The 14,782-nt window shown below is 40.8% G+C and overlaps 1 protein-coding gene across 2 annotated transcripts in view; it reads right to left on the bottom strand.

Moving 5' to 3' along the window:
• The window catches only part of LPGAT1 (lysophosphatidylglycerol acyltransferase 1), a 64,775-nt gene extending 50,334 nt beyond the window's left edge, over positions 1-14,441 (bottom strand). Inside the window, exons 1-2 of one of the 2 annotated variants that reach the window (XM_069852834.1) lie at positions 14,367-14,441; positions 13,999-14,241 (exon numbers count right to left, since the gene is read on the bottom strand). In XM_069852834.1, coding sequence (XP_069708935.1) covers positions 13,999-14,236 — 238 coding nt within the window. In that variant the 5' untranslated portion in view covers positions 14,237-14,241; positions 14,367-14,441. Of the gene's footprint in view, positions 1-13,998; positions 14,249-14,366 lie in introns of those variants that run through there. The other variant, XM_069852835.1, reaches the window with a different exon arrangement.
• Positions 14,442-14,782: the final 341 nt, after the last annotated feature.

Below are 14,782 nucleotides of genomic sequence, written 5' to 3'. Positions count from 1 at the left end.
CCAGTCAGGCTTCTGGGGAGACAATGCCCAGAGAATACACCCAGGTTCATGGCCCTAAGTAAAGGGATACTTTTCAGATTGTGTAATCAACACCAATCCACCTAGGTTCATGGCCCTAAGTAAAGGGATACTTTTCAGATTGTGTAATCAACACCAAAAAACCCTATCTCCCAAGCAACTGCGTGAAAAATCCCATTAGGGTAATGGTCTATGCAAAGCAAATGACTTGTGAAACAGCAGTCCGCATCCTCCAGAGAGGCCTACCTCTTTCAAAGCATGGGGCATGGTTGAAACCTGCTTTGCAGCATTAGCTGTTAACTCAGAGGACCTCGATCGAAACAAAAAAAATGCAAGATGCAAACAAGCCGGCCTAGTGCAAACTGGCTAAAACAAATAATCAACAAGCCATAGAACAGGACCACAGCACTCCCAGTTTCCATTCAACTGTTCATCTGCTTACACAGAGCTGTGCACTGAAACATCACAGGACTTTTGATTAGGAATCAAACTTTCTTCTTTATACAAGAGAAAAAAGTCTGTACTGCTTAGCCCAGATAAATACAAATACTGGGGAGATTGGACAAAGACACCACTGGAAAGAAATGCACCCACAAGATAGAAATAAGACTTCAAACAAGTAACAGGAGAAAACTTGTAATTCTATTTCAAGAAGAAAAACAAAGACATGAGAAGAGTCCATTTCCTATCAAAAAATAAAGATAAGAACTATCTATTATCATAGCCAGGTAAATAGATGGGTGTAATCCACACTAGGTATTTTGCTTTTGCCTTCAAAATGGACAGATTTGAGTAGTTACTGCTGCTGGATAGTGATGCGTAAGACTTGAAGGAACTTGCTACCAAAAGTATATTCTGTGCCAACTACCCAAAATAAACTCCTGATAAAGCCTATAAAAAAAATTTCACCATTATTTAAAATGGAGCAAGTGCTATTACAACAAAGTTTGCCAAAAAGGGCTAGTTAACTTCTCTTTTTATTATTATTCTCTATTATTATTATCTGGAAAGCCACAGTGGTAGTCATATGGAAGATTCTGGTCCTACTTAATCTAGATTTCAAAGTCAGGCCAGTTGAAAATATGGCTTTAATGAGCATGTAACTGGTGGCTTACAGCAATGTACCTGTTCTTCCTCCCAAGATTTGGAGACTGGAAGCTTCCTATATAATTTCAAGGAAATCAGAGCATCTAGAAGCTATCCAGATATTTTTGAAAATAAAACCCAAGACCAACAAAAATCAGAGCTGCAGAAATAACACGACATATTGAACAATCTTAAAACAAATATCCCAAGGCCATGGAATAGCAAGTTTTTCTGGGGACAGAGGAAGAACTCAACCACATTTAGTTATTACATAAAAACGTCATTACAATACTGAGCAATGAAACAGTTTTTTCCCCTATTATCTCTGTTAACTGGTCTACATAGGAAAGGCAAAAGGCCATTCTTTGCATTTATTTACCACCTTCCTACAGCGATCTCGCAACAGAGGAGCTTCTCCCCACTTGAAAGACACTGACTATTTAAACCTCTTCAACTCAGTCAACTTTGTACCAAAAAAACAGAGCTACTACACACCTGAATGATCACAGAAATACATATTCAAATAGCGTATTTTGAGATTGCATTAGCAGCATAATCTAAAAATCAATATCCACAAGCAATGAAACTGGCTACTAATCAAACAGCTGCTGCATTACTCTCTCCCCCCCCCAAAAAAACACCTCTGCACCTCCAGTTCCCCTGGGTTAGTGTAGCCTTATACCACAAAGCAGAACTAAGACATCAGATGTTTAAGTTGCAGTGTGGAGAGGAAAAGTTAATAATCAAAGGCATGCAAAGAACCAAAAATAACTGGATACAGATGCAAGGAAGCAGAAGGACAATCTTTTAAGAGCAGCTTTGAATGTTTGCATCGTTAGGTTTCATGGATTTTTCCCCATGCTACAAACAGTCTTTTCAACAAAGAAGTTACAACATGAACAAGAACTGTAAAAAAATTTCCCCTTGGACTTTTTAGATACTAAGTTCTTTTTTTTTTTCAAATACTGGATTTAATAAAGACTGGGGGAAAATGATGTTGAGTTAACATGAATTTAATCAAAATAATTTAATCATAAAACAATAAGAAGCTAATGATGCAGATTAACATAACAATAAATTCCTATATTTAGTTTTATGTTTCTGTTTATGCAAGTCCCATTATTAAAACAAGAGGCCACAGTAAGTTTGAAAAGCATGCTGAAAAACACATGACAATAATTCTAGCCACGAACTTAAGCTAATACTTTTGCTGCTATGATGCAGGAAATTATTCAAGCCAACAAAGCATCTCACCGTGATTAAACCTACCCGGGCTTATTTTATACCAGTTTGGCAACTCTTAACAATTAACTGTGTGGCCATGTTTCAGGTTGCCAGTAATCAGAAATCTATTATCATAAAATCAGAAGGAACACCTTTAACAGCACAGTCAGACTGTCAGAAAATAAAGTAATTAGCCAGAAAAAAACAGCCTCTCTCATTAGATTATTCTAGCTGATGTACCTCAAAGCAGCAGCAGAAAGTTTACTGTTCCTAATTTTTTAAAAAAAACTTTAGCTGTCTGGCATCTGTTACTATTACAAAACAAATAATCCTCTTACACCTGCTGCCAGCTGCAAAAAATACCTTGGATTTGTGGCTGACAGTCTTACTGGGAGCTTCAGTAGTACTTTTTATTGACACAAAATGGTCAGACTTGATACAAACAAATTTATTCAAACACTCTGAATGGCTGGCTCCAATACCTACCCTTCAGTGCACCCTCAGCACACAGACTAACATTCTTTGTACCTTTCAGTAAATAACCAGGTCCCAATTTTGAGATTTTGAGTGACAGTGATTGAAGCTTCTCTTCCTCCCTCTCTTCTCCCGCCTCAAATTAAGAAAAAAAAATAAAAATTCACATCTCAGATCAAAAAAATTTTCTATACATTGGGAGCAAATGGTACAAAAGACAGCAGACAACTGCTGGGGAAACAAACAAAGAAAAGAAAAGGAACAGACTTCAAGCATACTTCAATTAAAACCAGCACTTCACTGCAGAGCAGTTTCTCTGGAGAGCGCCAGTAAAAGGGCTGAACAATAGAGTTGTGAAAGAGACTGTGGACTTGGACTTCTCCATTTCCAATACAGCAAGTGTGCCACAAATGCAAGAATATATTAAAAATCTTAAAATTCCACTTTACAATGAAATGATTAGTGTGACTACTCCAAAGTCTGTGGGTAGCTCTGTAAGCACTTTACAAGCAACTTGTGATCTGTGGCTACAAATGCCTTGGCTAACTCAGAAAGCACTGTGCCAAAAGTTTTACAAATTACTCTCTCAGAAAAAAAGAAAACTAGGCAAAAATAAATTTATCCAGGCTACATGTACAGCACTCCCACGGAGTAAGAGAGTACGAAACCCTGCTTCAAAGCAAGCCCGGTAAGTGACCAGACGCTCACACCTACCACATTGGTTTTGCAAATACTAAAAAGGGGTAGTAAAGGGACTGGAAGAGGAAGGAGCAGGCCACCTGGTAACACTATTTCATCACCACAGCAGCCACTCAAATAATCCTTTATCTTCCTCCAGTGATGCTCAGCAAAGCAACTCATGGTTACACGAGCTCAGGGATAAAAGTGCTTCTGCAGTCTGAAAAAACCTGCCGAACACCAGAAGCCCACGGTAAGCATCAAATGATCTTTAAACACATCCAAGACAACAGAATTACCCGGGCAAAGGCCTTGCTGTTGTCACATTCCCTTTCTACATTACTAGGTTAGAAGACAAAAGTATTAGGTTTGATGATAGAAATATGAGTTTCAAATTGAAAAAAACCCAAAACATTCATGTTTGTTTTCATGTAATCCACTATATGCAAGACACTTATATTAACTGTACTTGCATCTAAACGCATTTTTACAAAAGTAAAGTGAACTTCCCAGGTCCTTCATGTTATATTACTACATGCACAGGCTACAGTTACATTTATTTCCAAGTAAAGCTGTTGCTAGGAGCAACAACAACTGAACTTTATGCCAGAGACACGCACAGGAAATAAAAATGGATATGCATTTGGAAAGGAAAATAGCAGTTAGAAGAGTTGGAGTTTTGCCATGCCATCTATATACATTTATGCATATCAAAATAGAATGAGGCTCAGGTACAAACCCTCAGAAGGCCACATTACTAATGTAATGCCTTCACGTGAGCTATACAGTGGTACAGAACCCTTCTTGACAGACTCTCAGGCTGCTTAGCACCCACACCATTGTGCTCTCCCATGTCTCCCCAAATACACTCAAATACACCTCAACCCTCGTATTTCTCCATGTCTTTGGGTCAGATTCATAACCGACTTTCTCTTTGGCTCTACCCTGCCTACAGTAATCCGAGAATCGCTGTTCTTTCTTGAGAGTTTAATTCAGGTTGCTGTCCTTCCAGTCCTGTGCCAACTTCTATTTCACATGCAGATCAGAAAGTCTTAAAAACACAATACTTTAAGTTCCTTCACCTCCTTTTTCTCATATTAAGACTAAACAGTTACCTGCACATGCCTTTTGGATCCAAAAGGCTATGATAGTTAAGGTGGACTAAACACCTCCTGAAGAAATGGATGCTGCTTCATGCACCGCCTGTCACTGCCAGATTAATATGTTGTTCCAGAAGCAGCAGAAGCAAAAAAGCCTTGTTGTCTGACCTCCTCCTGCTCAGTGGGCTAGACAAGATATGCTGCACTTTGGCAAATCCAAAACCATCAGTGCACTTGCTGGACATGCAGCAGATGTCAAAAAAAGAGATACGATGGCCAAATCTGCTTGCACTACCCCAGGTGAGGCACTAATTTGGGTTTCTCTGCCCAGCGCTCAGGTGCCAGTTTTCACAAAACTCATGGGGACACCATCATGGCTGAAATCCGAACCATCTTGTCAATTGCAGACAAATTTGCGAGGAGGCAAATCAGAAGTGTGGGAGGGGTGAGAGAAAGAATAGCTGTTTAAAACAAGCAGCTTAGTCCCATCAGGAAACTATGCTTAAAACACTGTCATATTTATCTACATAGGTAATAAAATACCCTAGTCACCAAATTACATTGAAATAGTATTCAATGGCAGTCCTAACCACCACACTCAAATATAACAGATGCTTAAATTAACCAAAAACCTGCATTCTTAGTATTATTTTTCTGTTTCGGTTCTGGCAAGCAAACAGAGATACTACAGACTTCCACAGAAACTGCACAGGTTTGTCACTTCAGGATGCCAGAAAACAAATGAAACTAAATTAAAAAGCCTCAGACAAAATCCTCCTTATTGCCACCAAAAACCCACATCCACAAGCGCTCATGCTATTGCCCTAGTGATTCAACTTCCCAGAATCCACGTCCTTCCAAGCAGCAGCAGTGCTGACCCTTGCTCTTAGAACACCATTTCTATTTTTGGTTCTACATAAGTGAGAAGCCGCAATAAAGCTATTAATCTTTCCTCTCCTCCTTTACTTAAATTATAAAACTGAGGTGAATCTTTACGCTAGTTTAAACTATTGGACTCCTTAAGCAGGGACAATTCCTCACCTTTTAGAACTACAATGTTTAAACAACAAGTCTTCAGTTTATGTCGTATGACTCAAAAGAAGTAACAGCATTGGCTTTATCCTGCAAAATAAGCATTTGTGGAAAGACACAATAAAAGTATTTAAGAAAACTACCCAAATAAATAAACAAAAAACCCCAAGCATTGCTTATTAAATATTAGAGACTTTAATTTTCTGCCTTCCAATGACACTAGAAGTCCCCTTCTTCACACAGAGGCAGGGAGATTGCATGTCTTCAACTCTATTCCCTCCAGGAAACAGAATCACTGAGTTGTCCAGTTCAGCTCTGGTTCAAATTCAGCTGTGACTGAAATTATTCTGATTTGATTTCAATTTGCACTAATGAAGCTGTTAAGCTCCCTCTTAATTCTTCAACAGCTTTAAAAAAACTGAGACAAAAATAACAGTGAAGTTGAACCACTGATATTTTTTAGTATTATTCTCCATCCTGTCCTTTACATATTTTATAACAGAAGGTATAGTGGTGTACTCAGCCAAAACTTTCCCTAAGCTCTCCATCATGATACCAATCTCTTCCCTAAATTGCTACTTTACTTAAATGTTTATTACTTTGGACTGTTCAACACTGAAAAACATCTGCATTTTGTTGGCTACTCACATGGCTTAAATAATTCTGAAATTCTTTACAAACGTCTCTGTAGCTGACAACCTCAAATGGTACCCACACAAAACTTTAGAGGAAACCTACTGCTAAGCTTTCATCAAAATGGACACTGGTCTTAATTCCTTTATTGACTAGTTTTCAGTTTATGATAATCCTTTGTTCTCACCCTATGCGTAGCTTTCTCCTCTAAAAGAACTTTGCAGAAGGGACTTCTCCAGTCCAAACACACTAACCAGTTAACAAAATAGTAAGAAAAGGTGAAGAAGTCTTCTTCAGTTACATTTTATTCACCTACTAGAGCCCTACCCTGCTTGCTTGAATTTGGGCCACAAGCAGTAGTTTAACTAACACATTAAACCTGATACTGTCACCAAGAGATGCAATTTCTTCCCCTTTGCTATTTGTACCTATCTTCTTCTTTCACCACACCCGCAAAATGAACTGGGGTACATGCTGCATTTTCAAAGTCACTCAAGCAGAAAAAAAAGGGGATGGGGAGCTTTAGCCTGGACCAGGGCCATGATCCAGATCACCACATGATCATTAAACTATGTGGCTGATATGATTGAAGCAGCAGTGGTAGGATGCATCTGAAGGGTTCGGACTGGCTTTCCTCAGTGGTGCTCCCTGCTTGAAAAGCTTGTGGAGGGAGGGTAGGAGAAAAAAAAAATAGAGAGAGCTTCAAATGCAGAATCCTTCACTGGTGTCACAGAAAATTTTTAGCAATGCAAATATATTAGCGTTATTTATTTCAGAAACTGCCTATACAAATGGCTGGACTATTATCTCAAGTGTGGTGACTGTAACAGCAGTACAATTACACGCATACGCAATCCTGCATTCGACATGTCATCTTACCCATTAGAGCTTATATTCCATTGTAACAAATGCAAGCAGATTACATATCTCGGAGCTGTATTTTGGCTTAGTCCACGCTGGAAAGTTACACCACTAAGCTTATATTCCATAAAGGATTTGCTAACTATTCTGTCTAATTAAGGTTGCACAACTCTTCCATTTTTAAGATGCTGGTTTCAGCCACTTAAAACCTTGCCAAACTAACCTTTGGCAAAGACTTCTCTGTCCCTCACAAACACCCAACACAGAAAGGGAGAGTAATATTGCTGTTCATATGTTTGAGCTTCATTCTAAAATAGTAATTTCCCAGAACAAAATGACAGAGGAAAAAGGCTTTATCCACGCTGAACATTCTTTTTTTTTTCTCCAGTTTTCTTGAAAAGCTCTAAAAGACATCTATTATTTAGAACAGTTACTTTGAATGAGAATGAAAAATTGAATCTTTGACATAAAGGCATCATCTCTGACATGTTCCAATACAGACACAACTGCACTGTTGAAGTGGAAAAACACTCCTCCTTCATACACTCTGCAAAGACTTTGTGGACAAAGAATTCAACTCCCTAAGCCCTTGCTTTGCCAAGTCAGAGCTGGACAAAAGCTTTTTTGCAATTATTTCACAGGGGTCCTAAAAGCCTACCATCAAGAAAAAAAAAGAAAAGGTAGGGAGAAGAGAGACACATCTCTCAGGTATTCTTAGTCATATCCTTTCAAGCACTCAACCAGCAACAAAGGGAGAAGTAAGATGACTAGTGTGAATAGATACACTAAAAACAAAGGCCAAGAAGAACTAGGAAGGATGAAAACACATCCTAAAACCAGCAAACAAGCACACACAGAATTCCCAAAACCTTGCCTTCCTTTGGCTGTTAGCACATAGGCTAATACAGAAGCAGCCCATCCTGGACTTAAAAGTAAGTAACCACACCTTTCTGGATAGGTATCCCTCAACGATTTCATCTTTACTATCCTTAGGCAGATATGACAGATTTGGTATGCTCACAATAGTTTGTGCATTATCCAGAGTAGGTGAAACAGGAGCAGAGACTAACCCACTTTAAAAAAAATAAAAAGAAGGACGCAAATAGCAAAACAATAAAAATACCACCAGAAAAAAACCAACAGTGTGGACTTTTTCCTCAAAGTTTTGTGCCAGAAAACAGCAGCTGTCTAAAAATAAAATTCAGAAACCATTTTCAATACCTTATCTTTTTGAATGATCCTTTATAAGTAAAAGATAAAATAGGAAAACCAAATTGTGGTTTTACTGCTGATGACACATTACTGATACCAGATGAACTGTAGTATCAAGAAGTATGGTAAAGCCACAATTCATGTTCCAAAAAGCAAAGATGAGAATTTCCTGGTGCAATTTTACACCTTATTAAACTAGGACAAGGGTCCTACAGCTCTTTATGAACAGACACATCACTTGCATAAAGAAGTTGACAGTAAGTTCACTGTACTGCTGACCTGCTCTTACGCAAAGGGACAATGAGCATTTGCTCCAAGGCCAAGGCAGACAGAGCTTCAATGTCCCCAACTCATTCAACTCCGACCGTTTCTTATCAAGACAGCTCACAAATTACACACAAACTTCCTGTTACAAAGAGCAAAATAAACTCATAGATCCCTGCTTGATCTCAGCATAACCTACACAAAAATCATACACACCAGAGAAAGCTGCATTTAAGCCAAGGATTACTAGAAACTCAACATACAGCCATAGCATAAACCAAGAGTTTCTGTTGTGCTGCTATCCAAATCTACTGAGTCACATCAGGTATCTTTTTTTTATTTTGAATATGCAAAAAAAACCCAAACAAAAAACAAAAAAACCCTGTTTCTACATTTCACATCCTGCCTGACCTCAAAAATACAAGTTGTTTCCCCCACGCTCCTCCCTACCCAGTGCTCACAGAAGTGACCAGTCCCAAAACCAGAATATTGCCAGCTAAAAATCACAATGTAGGAACAGAGGAAAGAAGTTAACAATGGCAGGGTTACAGACACAGGTAGGTCTCCTGAAAAAACACCTCCTGCCCTATTTGGGGCAAAAAAAATGTACTCTCTCATCTGCTTATCTCCAGCTTCTGCTGCACTTCCTGCCCGAGGAAAGGGAACGACTTGTCATGAGAAGCAGCGCGGGACGGGGAATGCTGCCTGTACTGAGGAAGTGTTGTCACAGCAACTCCACCTGTCTTTTACAGTTCTGCAAGACAAAAGCATTCACATTCTTAGAAGACCAGAGGAGCTGAGGGTGTTGACTGATGAAAAGGAAACAATGATTTTGAATTAGAGAAAAAAAAAAGTATGATTGCTTGAAAAAAAAATTATAGAGTGGTCACTGCTTAATCATACACACAGATCAGCCAATAAATGTTAAATCGCTTAGGGGGAGAGGAAGAGGGATACAACTAAAAGTCAAGATTTAATGTTACTCTATTTGGCTGAGTAATAATGAACAAAGAAAGGGAAACGTCCTCACATGACAGAACCAGAAGGTTCTTACAGACACTATTTAAATGTCACTTTCTTGGCAATACCACAGGATTAGTTCACTTTTTATTAAGCACTGCATCATTACACCAGTAAGTATGCTTACACCACTAAGACTTTATGTGTCTTAAGACTTTATGTGTGTTAATATGTGTATCACTCTTCCCTTCACCCGCCCAGGCCCCAACAACCTGTCCAACATTACTGCAAGACTATGTGTGTTGCCAAGAGGCTGAAACACAGGGGTTTATTGAGTTGCCCTCTTCACTGCTGGAGTATGAAATACTCCAAGCAGAACTCTCAAGGAGATTCCCTCCGAAGGCACACACAACCCTGTAGACAACATGGCACCACTTCTCTGCTGCTCCGAGAGGCAGAGGAGCGTTCCCAGTTGCTGCAGACAGAGGACATGTACCCTCCAGCAGCTCCTCCCCATTCTCAGCCAGAAGTCCAGGCTGGGCACACACCACTGCTCCCTACAGTGGGACTGAGCTATGTAGAGCAGAGTGAAGCACAAGGTTAGCATCGTGAGTATCAAGACTGTATTGCTAACTGATTGCTCTGCTGTAGCAGAGACTTCTACTTGCAGTACTGCAACGACAGTATCACAAGGTAATACTATGTCTTTAGACAGCAGGAGAAGACAACATAAGCTGGTCTAGGCGCATTTAAGCAAAGCAAGCTTTTCTCTAGCAGGCCCTTAGCAATTTGATTACATACAGGGATATTAAACCTTAGTCTGCAATAGTTACTTAGAAGATGGTTGCTTCAGAACTCGTTTTGTAGGCGAGCAGGAGGTCACCAGAAATTCATCACCACAGATAAGCTCCATCTCCCTCCTATTACATGTACTCCACTATTTAGTGGTTTCTGGTTTACTTGTATATAAAATGACAAATTATAGTATAGGGAAAATAGGTACTTGCCAACAAAGAATCAAGCACTCTTGAGTTTTCTTTTTTTAGAACTCATCTTCCAACAAATGCAGGAAAATATTTAGAAGTGTTATTCAAAGATGCCTTTCAAATGACAGCAATAAGCGGATTCGGAGTGTCCTAAATGAACAGCTCCTACAATGAGAGCAACAGTTACACAAAAAAGCCTTAAGAAAAAAAAAAAAGAAAAAGGCTAAGAAGAGTCATAAGAAGGCCCTTCTGAAAGCATATAAAAATAAAATAACATTGCTAGACTATCTGAACACTCTTCATAAAAGACACTCATTTTTCCTTTTCATAAGAAACACTATAGAGTTCAAGAGAACAGCACAGATATTTATCATACTCTGCCCTTTAAAAATCAGTGCCAACCAATTATACCCAAGCTCTTGCTCATACTTGCATCTTAAGAAGAAAAAGATTAGAGAAAGGAGAGTGACCTTTACAATTTCTCTTTCCATTCCTTCCTTTATTTTGCTTGTCCAGTTATACACTATCTCTTTACATAACGTCAAGTGCATCTGCAAACAGAAACACCTACGTTTATCAAAAAAAAACAGATTAGAGCTGCTGATACAGACAGATCGTGAAAATTCTGTGACAAATCCTCTAGGGTCCTAGCATGAAAACACAGGTATATGTGGGGGGGGGGGTGAAGAGAAGAAGGGCAGACCTAGTTCATGAATTTTCCTCAGCTCCTCCAGCTTTACTCAATAACGTACACAAACCAACAATTACACAACAGCAGTAATGCCCATAAGGAAAATCTAGCACTCATTACACTTTCTTCATTCCATGTTGAGCTCTCTCCCCTACACATTACAACAAACTTACGGAGGGAGGGGAAAGTCTACCCTGAATCTACTTTGCAGGCTGAGTTTAAGTTCCTACTTACAAATGGTTTATGTCACGTCTCACCCAACAGATGAGCCAAGCTATGAGGGAGACAAAGTAAATGAAAAAACTGAAACACACCTTGAACACAAATGAGGCAGAACACTACCTCCAACCAAAGACAAGCAAGCTTATTTAGCTGGTTACCCTGATAAAGAAAAAACCCCAAAACTCCACCAACTGCTTTGCTACTCAAAAGAAAAAAAAAAAAAAAAGATCAATCCTTATTCTCCTCAATACATCCATACTACTATCTTGTATTTATATATTGAAGCCTATCATTGACTCAGTTTTTGGAATCAAAAACAGAAGAAATCTGGAGCAATGTCTCTTTCAGATGCACCACTGCAAGTCTTAGACACCATACCCAATACATTAGTTTTCAGTTTGGAATCCAGTATGACAGTTATGTTATACTCTACAAAAAAAAGGTGACCTTATGACAGTATTTTGTAGATCTATCAACCTAGAAACAGACACATACAATTACCCCGTCTACATATGTTGAAGACAGAAAGATATGCCTTCCAGGTTTGTTCTGCATATGGTGGTGAGCACAGGTAAGGGTAAAGAAAGAACAGATAAAGAGATAAGCTATTCTTGCTGGTTTTTAGCTTTCGGTATAAAACATGTCAATGCCTTCATACCAAATAAAACATATTTAAACTGAGACTTCGTAGATGTGTTTCCATAAAATCCTCCCCAAAACAAAAGCCATGCTTTACAGTGAAAAGCAAAAAAGGCCTCCTTACCCATACACCATCCCAGAAAACACTCCTGTGTAGCTGTTTGTAAATGATACTTCAAACAAACATACTAAGCCATTTCAAGACTGTAAAACAAAGGATTTCAAACTGTAAACAACAATTTGTGTCAGCAGCACCAATCAACAGATGCTTCAGGGAGACTCCAGGATATGCAGATCATGCTAAGACCACTTTCCAAGCAGTAGGCAAAAGAAACCACACAGTTCTGCAGTCAGCAGTAAAGCTATACCAAGGAAACTGCTTTCAAAAATCGACAACCATATTATCATGGGACAATGCCTCGCATTTCAACTAGCACGTTCAATATACACAGCGAATCCCCAGGGTCATACGCCATATGACTTTAATATTACCATCATGCCCACAAATTTTGCAATTTCCAATGAACGATGCACGCAACACCTTGAAAGTCAGTCCTTCCTTTAGGAAGGTCTTTGTGTTTTAAGGCATAAAGCAGACATTTAAAAATACCTGCCACTGCAAATACTATGTGGACTTCTTTTGATGAGCAAATATAAACATATAAAAAGATTTTTAAAACAGCATATCTGGAAAAGCTTGAGCTGTACCAGGCAAGGCAATTTTGAAGCAGTGCAATGTTGCAACAGTTCTAGCCCGACAGACCAGATTCTAGCTTGCTGTTGCCACCATCTCCTTAAGAATAACTGGAAGCTCACCTAGAGTATCCACAGAAACTTTGTGCATCTCGGAAAGGCACACCACCAGGTACCAAAAATGACATTATCAGAGTAGCTTCAGCTCTTGTAGCCTAACAAAAAGAGTGCTCCATCTGGGTCATCACTGACTTTCTGACTAATCAGGAGTCTGACCAGACTCCAGAGCTGCCATTCCTTTTTTTTTCCCCCTTGTTTACATGGACAAGACCTGTGGATGCAGCCTGGGCAGAAGAGAGGGAAAGAATTTTAGGAGGGCTGTTTGTATTTTGCACTCAGTAGATTCATTTCCACCTCTTTCCAAGGTCTAACCACACACAAAGAACTGATGCCCATTTTCGCACACAAGGTCGGCAGCCAGGATGAAAATCAGTGCATTTGAGGACATGACTAGAGCCTTCCTAAATATTTCAGTTCAGTCCATCACCTTGATGAGCCTATGAATACTAACTAGCAAAAATAAGTTCAACAATAACTGCAAAGCAAGCATGCAGAGAGAAAAAACCCTATGGACCCTGTAATTAGCTCTGCTAACAGTAAATGAGAAGCCACACAGTCAAGAAACATTGCGTATCGCTGTTTGTATGAAAGAGGCTTCCTCTGCTTCCTTCTCCATTCTGAAGCAGTAGAAAAGACAGTCACTGTTGCAAGGAATAGAAGACCTACTCTTCTGACATGAGCTCTGTGTCCTGCTGGTCTTAAGTGGAGATGATTTAGAGATGCACAGCCTTAATAAAGAAAAGTTTGGCTCTATCAGCTACATGCTCAGCACAGCTTAACTCTTTTAAATAAGTGTACCTTTTTTCACGTAACATTAAAACAAAACGATCGAGATAAGAAAAATGGTATTTCCCATCACGCTAAGGCAAAACATGGATTGAGAAACTCTTGCTTAACACGTAGTAAGTACGTACCAGCGATTAAAAATGTTTTGGTACACTCAGTATATCAACCCAGAAATACAAAGCATCCGTATCAAAAAGCTGAAAGAAAAACATCCCACGTATCCACCATATTCACACAGCCCCCACGCTATAACCCCTAGCTTTTAACACTTATTTACATCCTCGTATTTGTGCGTTTTAAATCAAAGAGACGTTCTTACCCGTGTATCCTGCCCACCAGCCCCAGGACGCCACCATGGCTAGAAGCCACTTAAACAACACTCCCTCGATGTACCAGAAGCTTTTACTGTCCAGCACCCGGAGCGGCTGCAGCACGATTAAATACAGCACGTAGGACGGGATGGCGACCAGGTTGTTGGCGACCATGAAGGCGAACCTGAGCAGCGCCTTCAGGCAGGTGCAGCCCAGCCGCCGCGCTCGCTCCAGGGTCACGGCCATCCTGCCTCGGTCCTGCGGGAGAAGGGAGGCAACGGCAAGGCGCAGGTAGCGCTTTCCGAGGAGGAGAAGCCGGGAAGGGAACACACACACACACACACACACACACACACACGCGCTCTCTCTCTCACACTCACTCACCGGGGCGGCGCTGGGCCCCGGCCCGGCCGCGCCGCTCGCCCTGCGGCTCCGTGCGGAGGGGGGGAGAGAGAGAGAGAGAGAGAGAGAGAGAGAAGGGCGGGGGGGGAGGGGGGGCCCGAGGGGGCGGGAGCGCGGGGCGGGCAGGCGCAGACCGCGCCTTCGCCTCCCTTCTCCCGCGCCGGACACCTCGCCCTTCTTCTTCTTCTTCCTCCTCCTCCTCCTCCTCGTCCCGTCCCGTTCGCCCCCCCAGCCCGATACCCACCCCCAGCACGTGCCGGGGCGGGGGCGCGTACCTGCGCGCGCCGCCCGGGGCGAGCACGCCCCCGCCCCCGCCGCTGGCGCGCGCTCCCGCCCCGCGAGAGAACGACGGGCGGGGGGGGGGAGGGAGAAAGGGGGGTGGGGCCGGAG

Source organism: Phaenicophaeus curvirostris, chromosome 2, assembly GCF_032191515.1.
Source record: "Phaenicophaeus curvirostris isolate KB17595 chromosome 2, BPBGC_Pcur_1.0, whole genome shotgun sequence".
NCBI lineage: Eukaryota > Metazoa > Chordata > Aves > Cuculiformes > Cuculidae > Phaenicophaeus > Phaenicophaeus curvirostris.
This window is presented reverse-complemented; position numbering and strand designations above follow the sequence as displayed.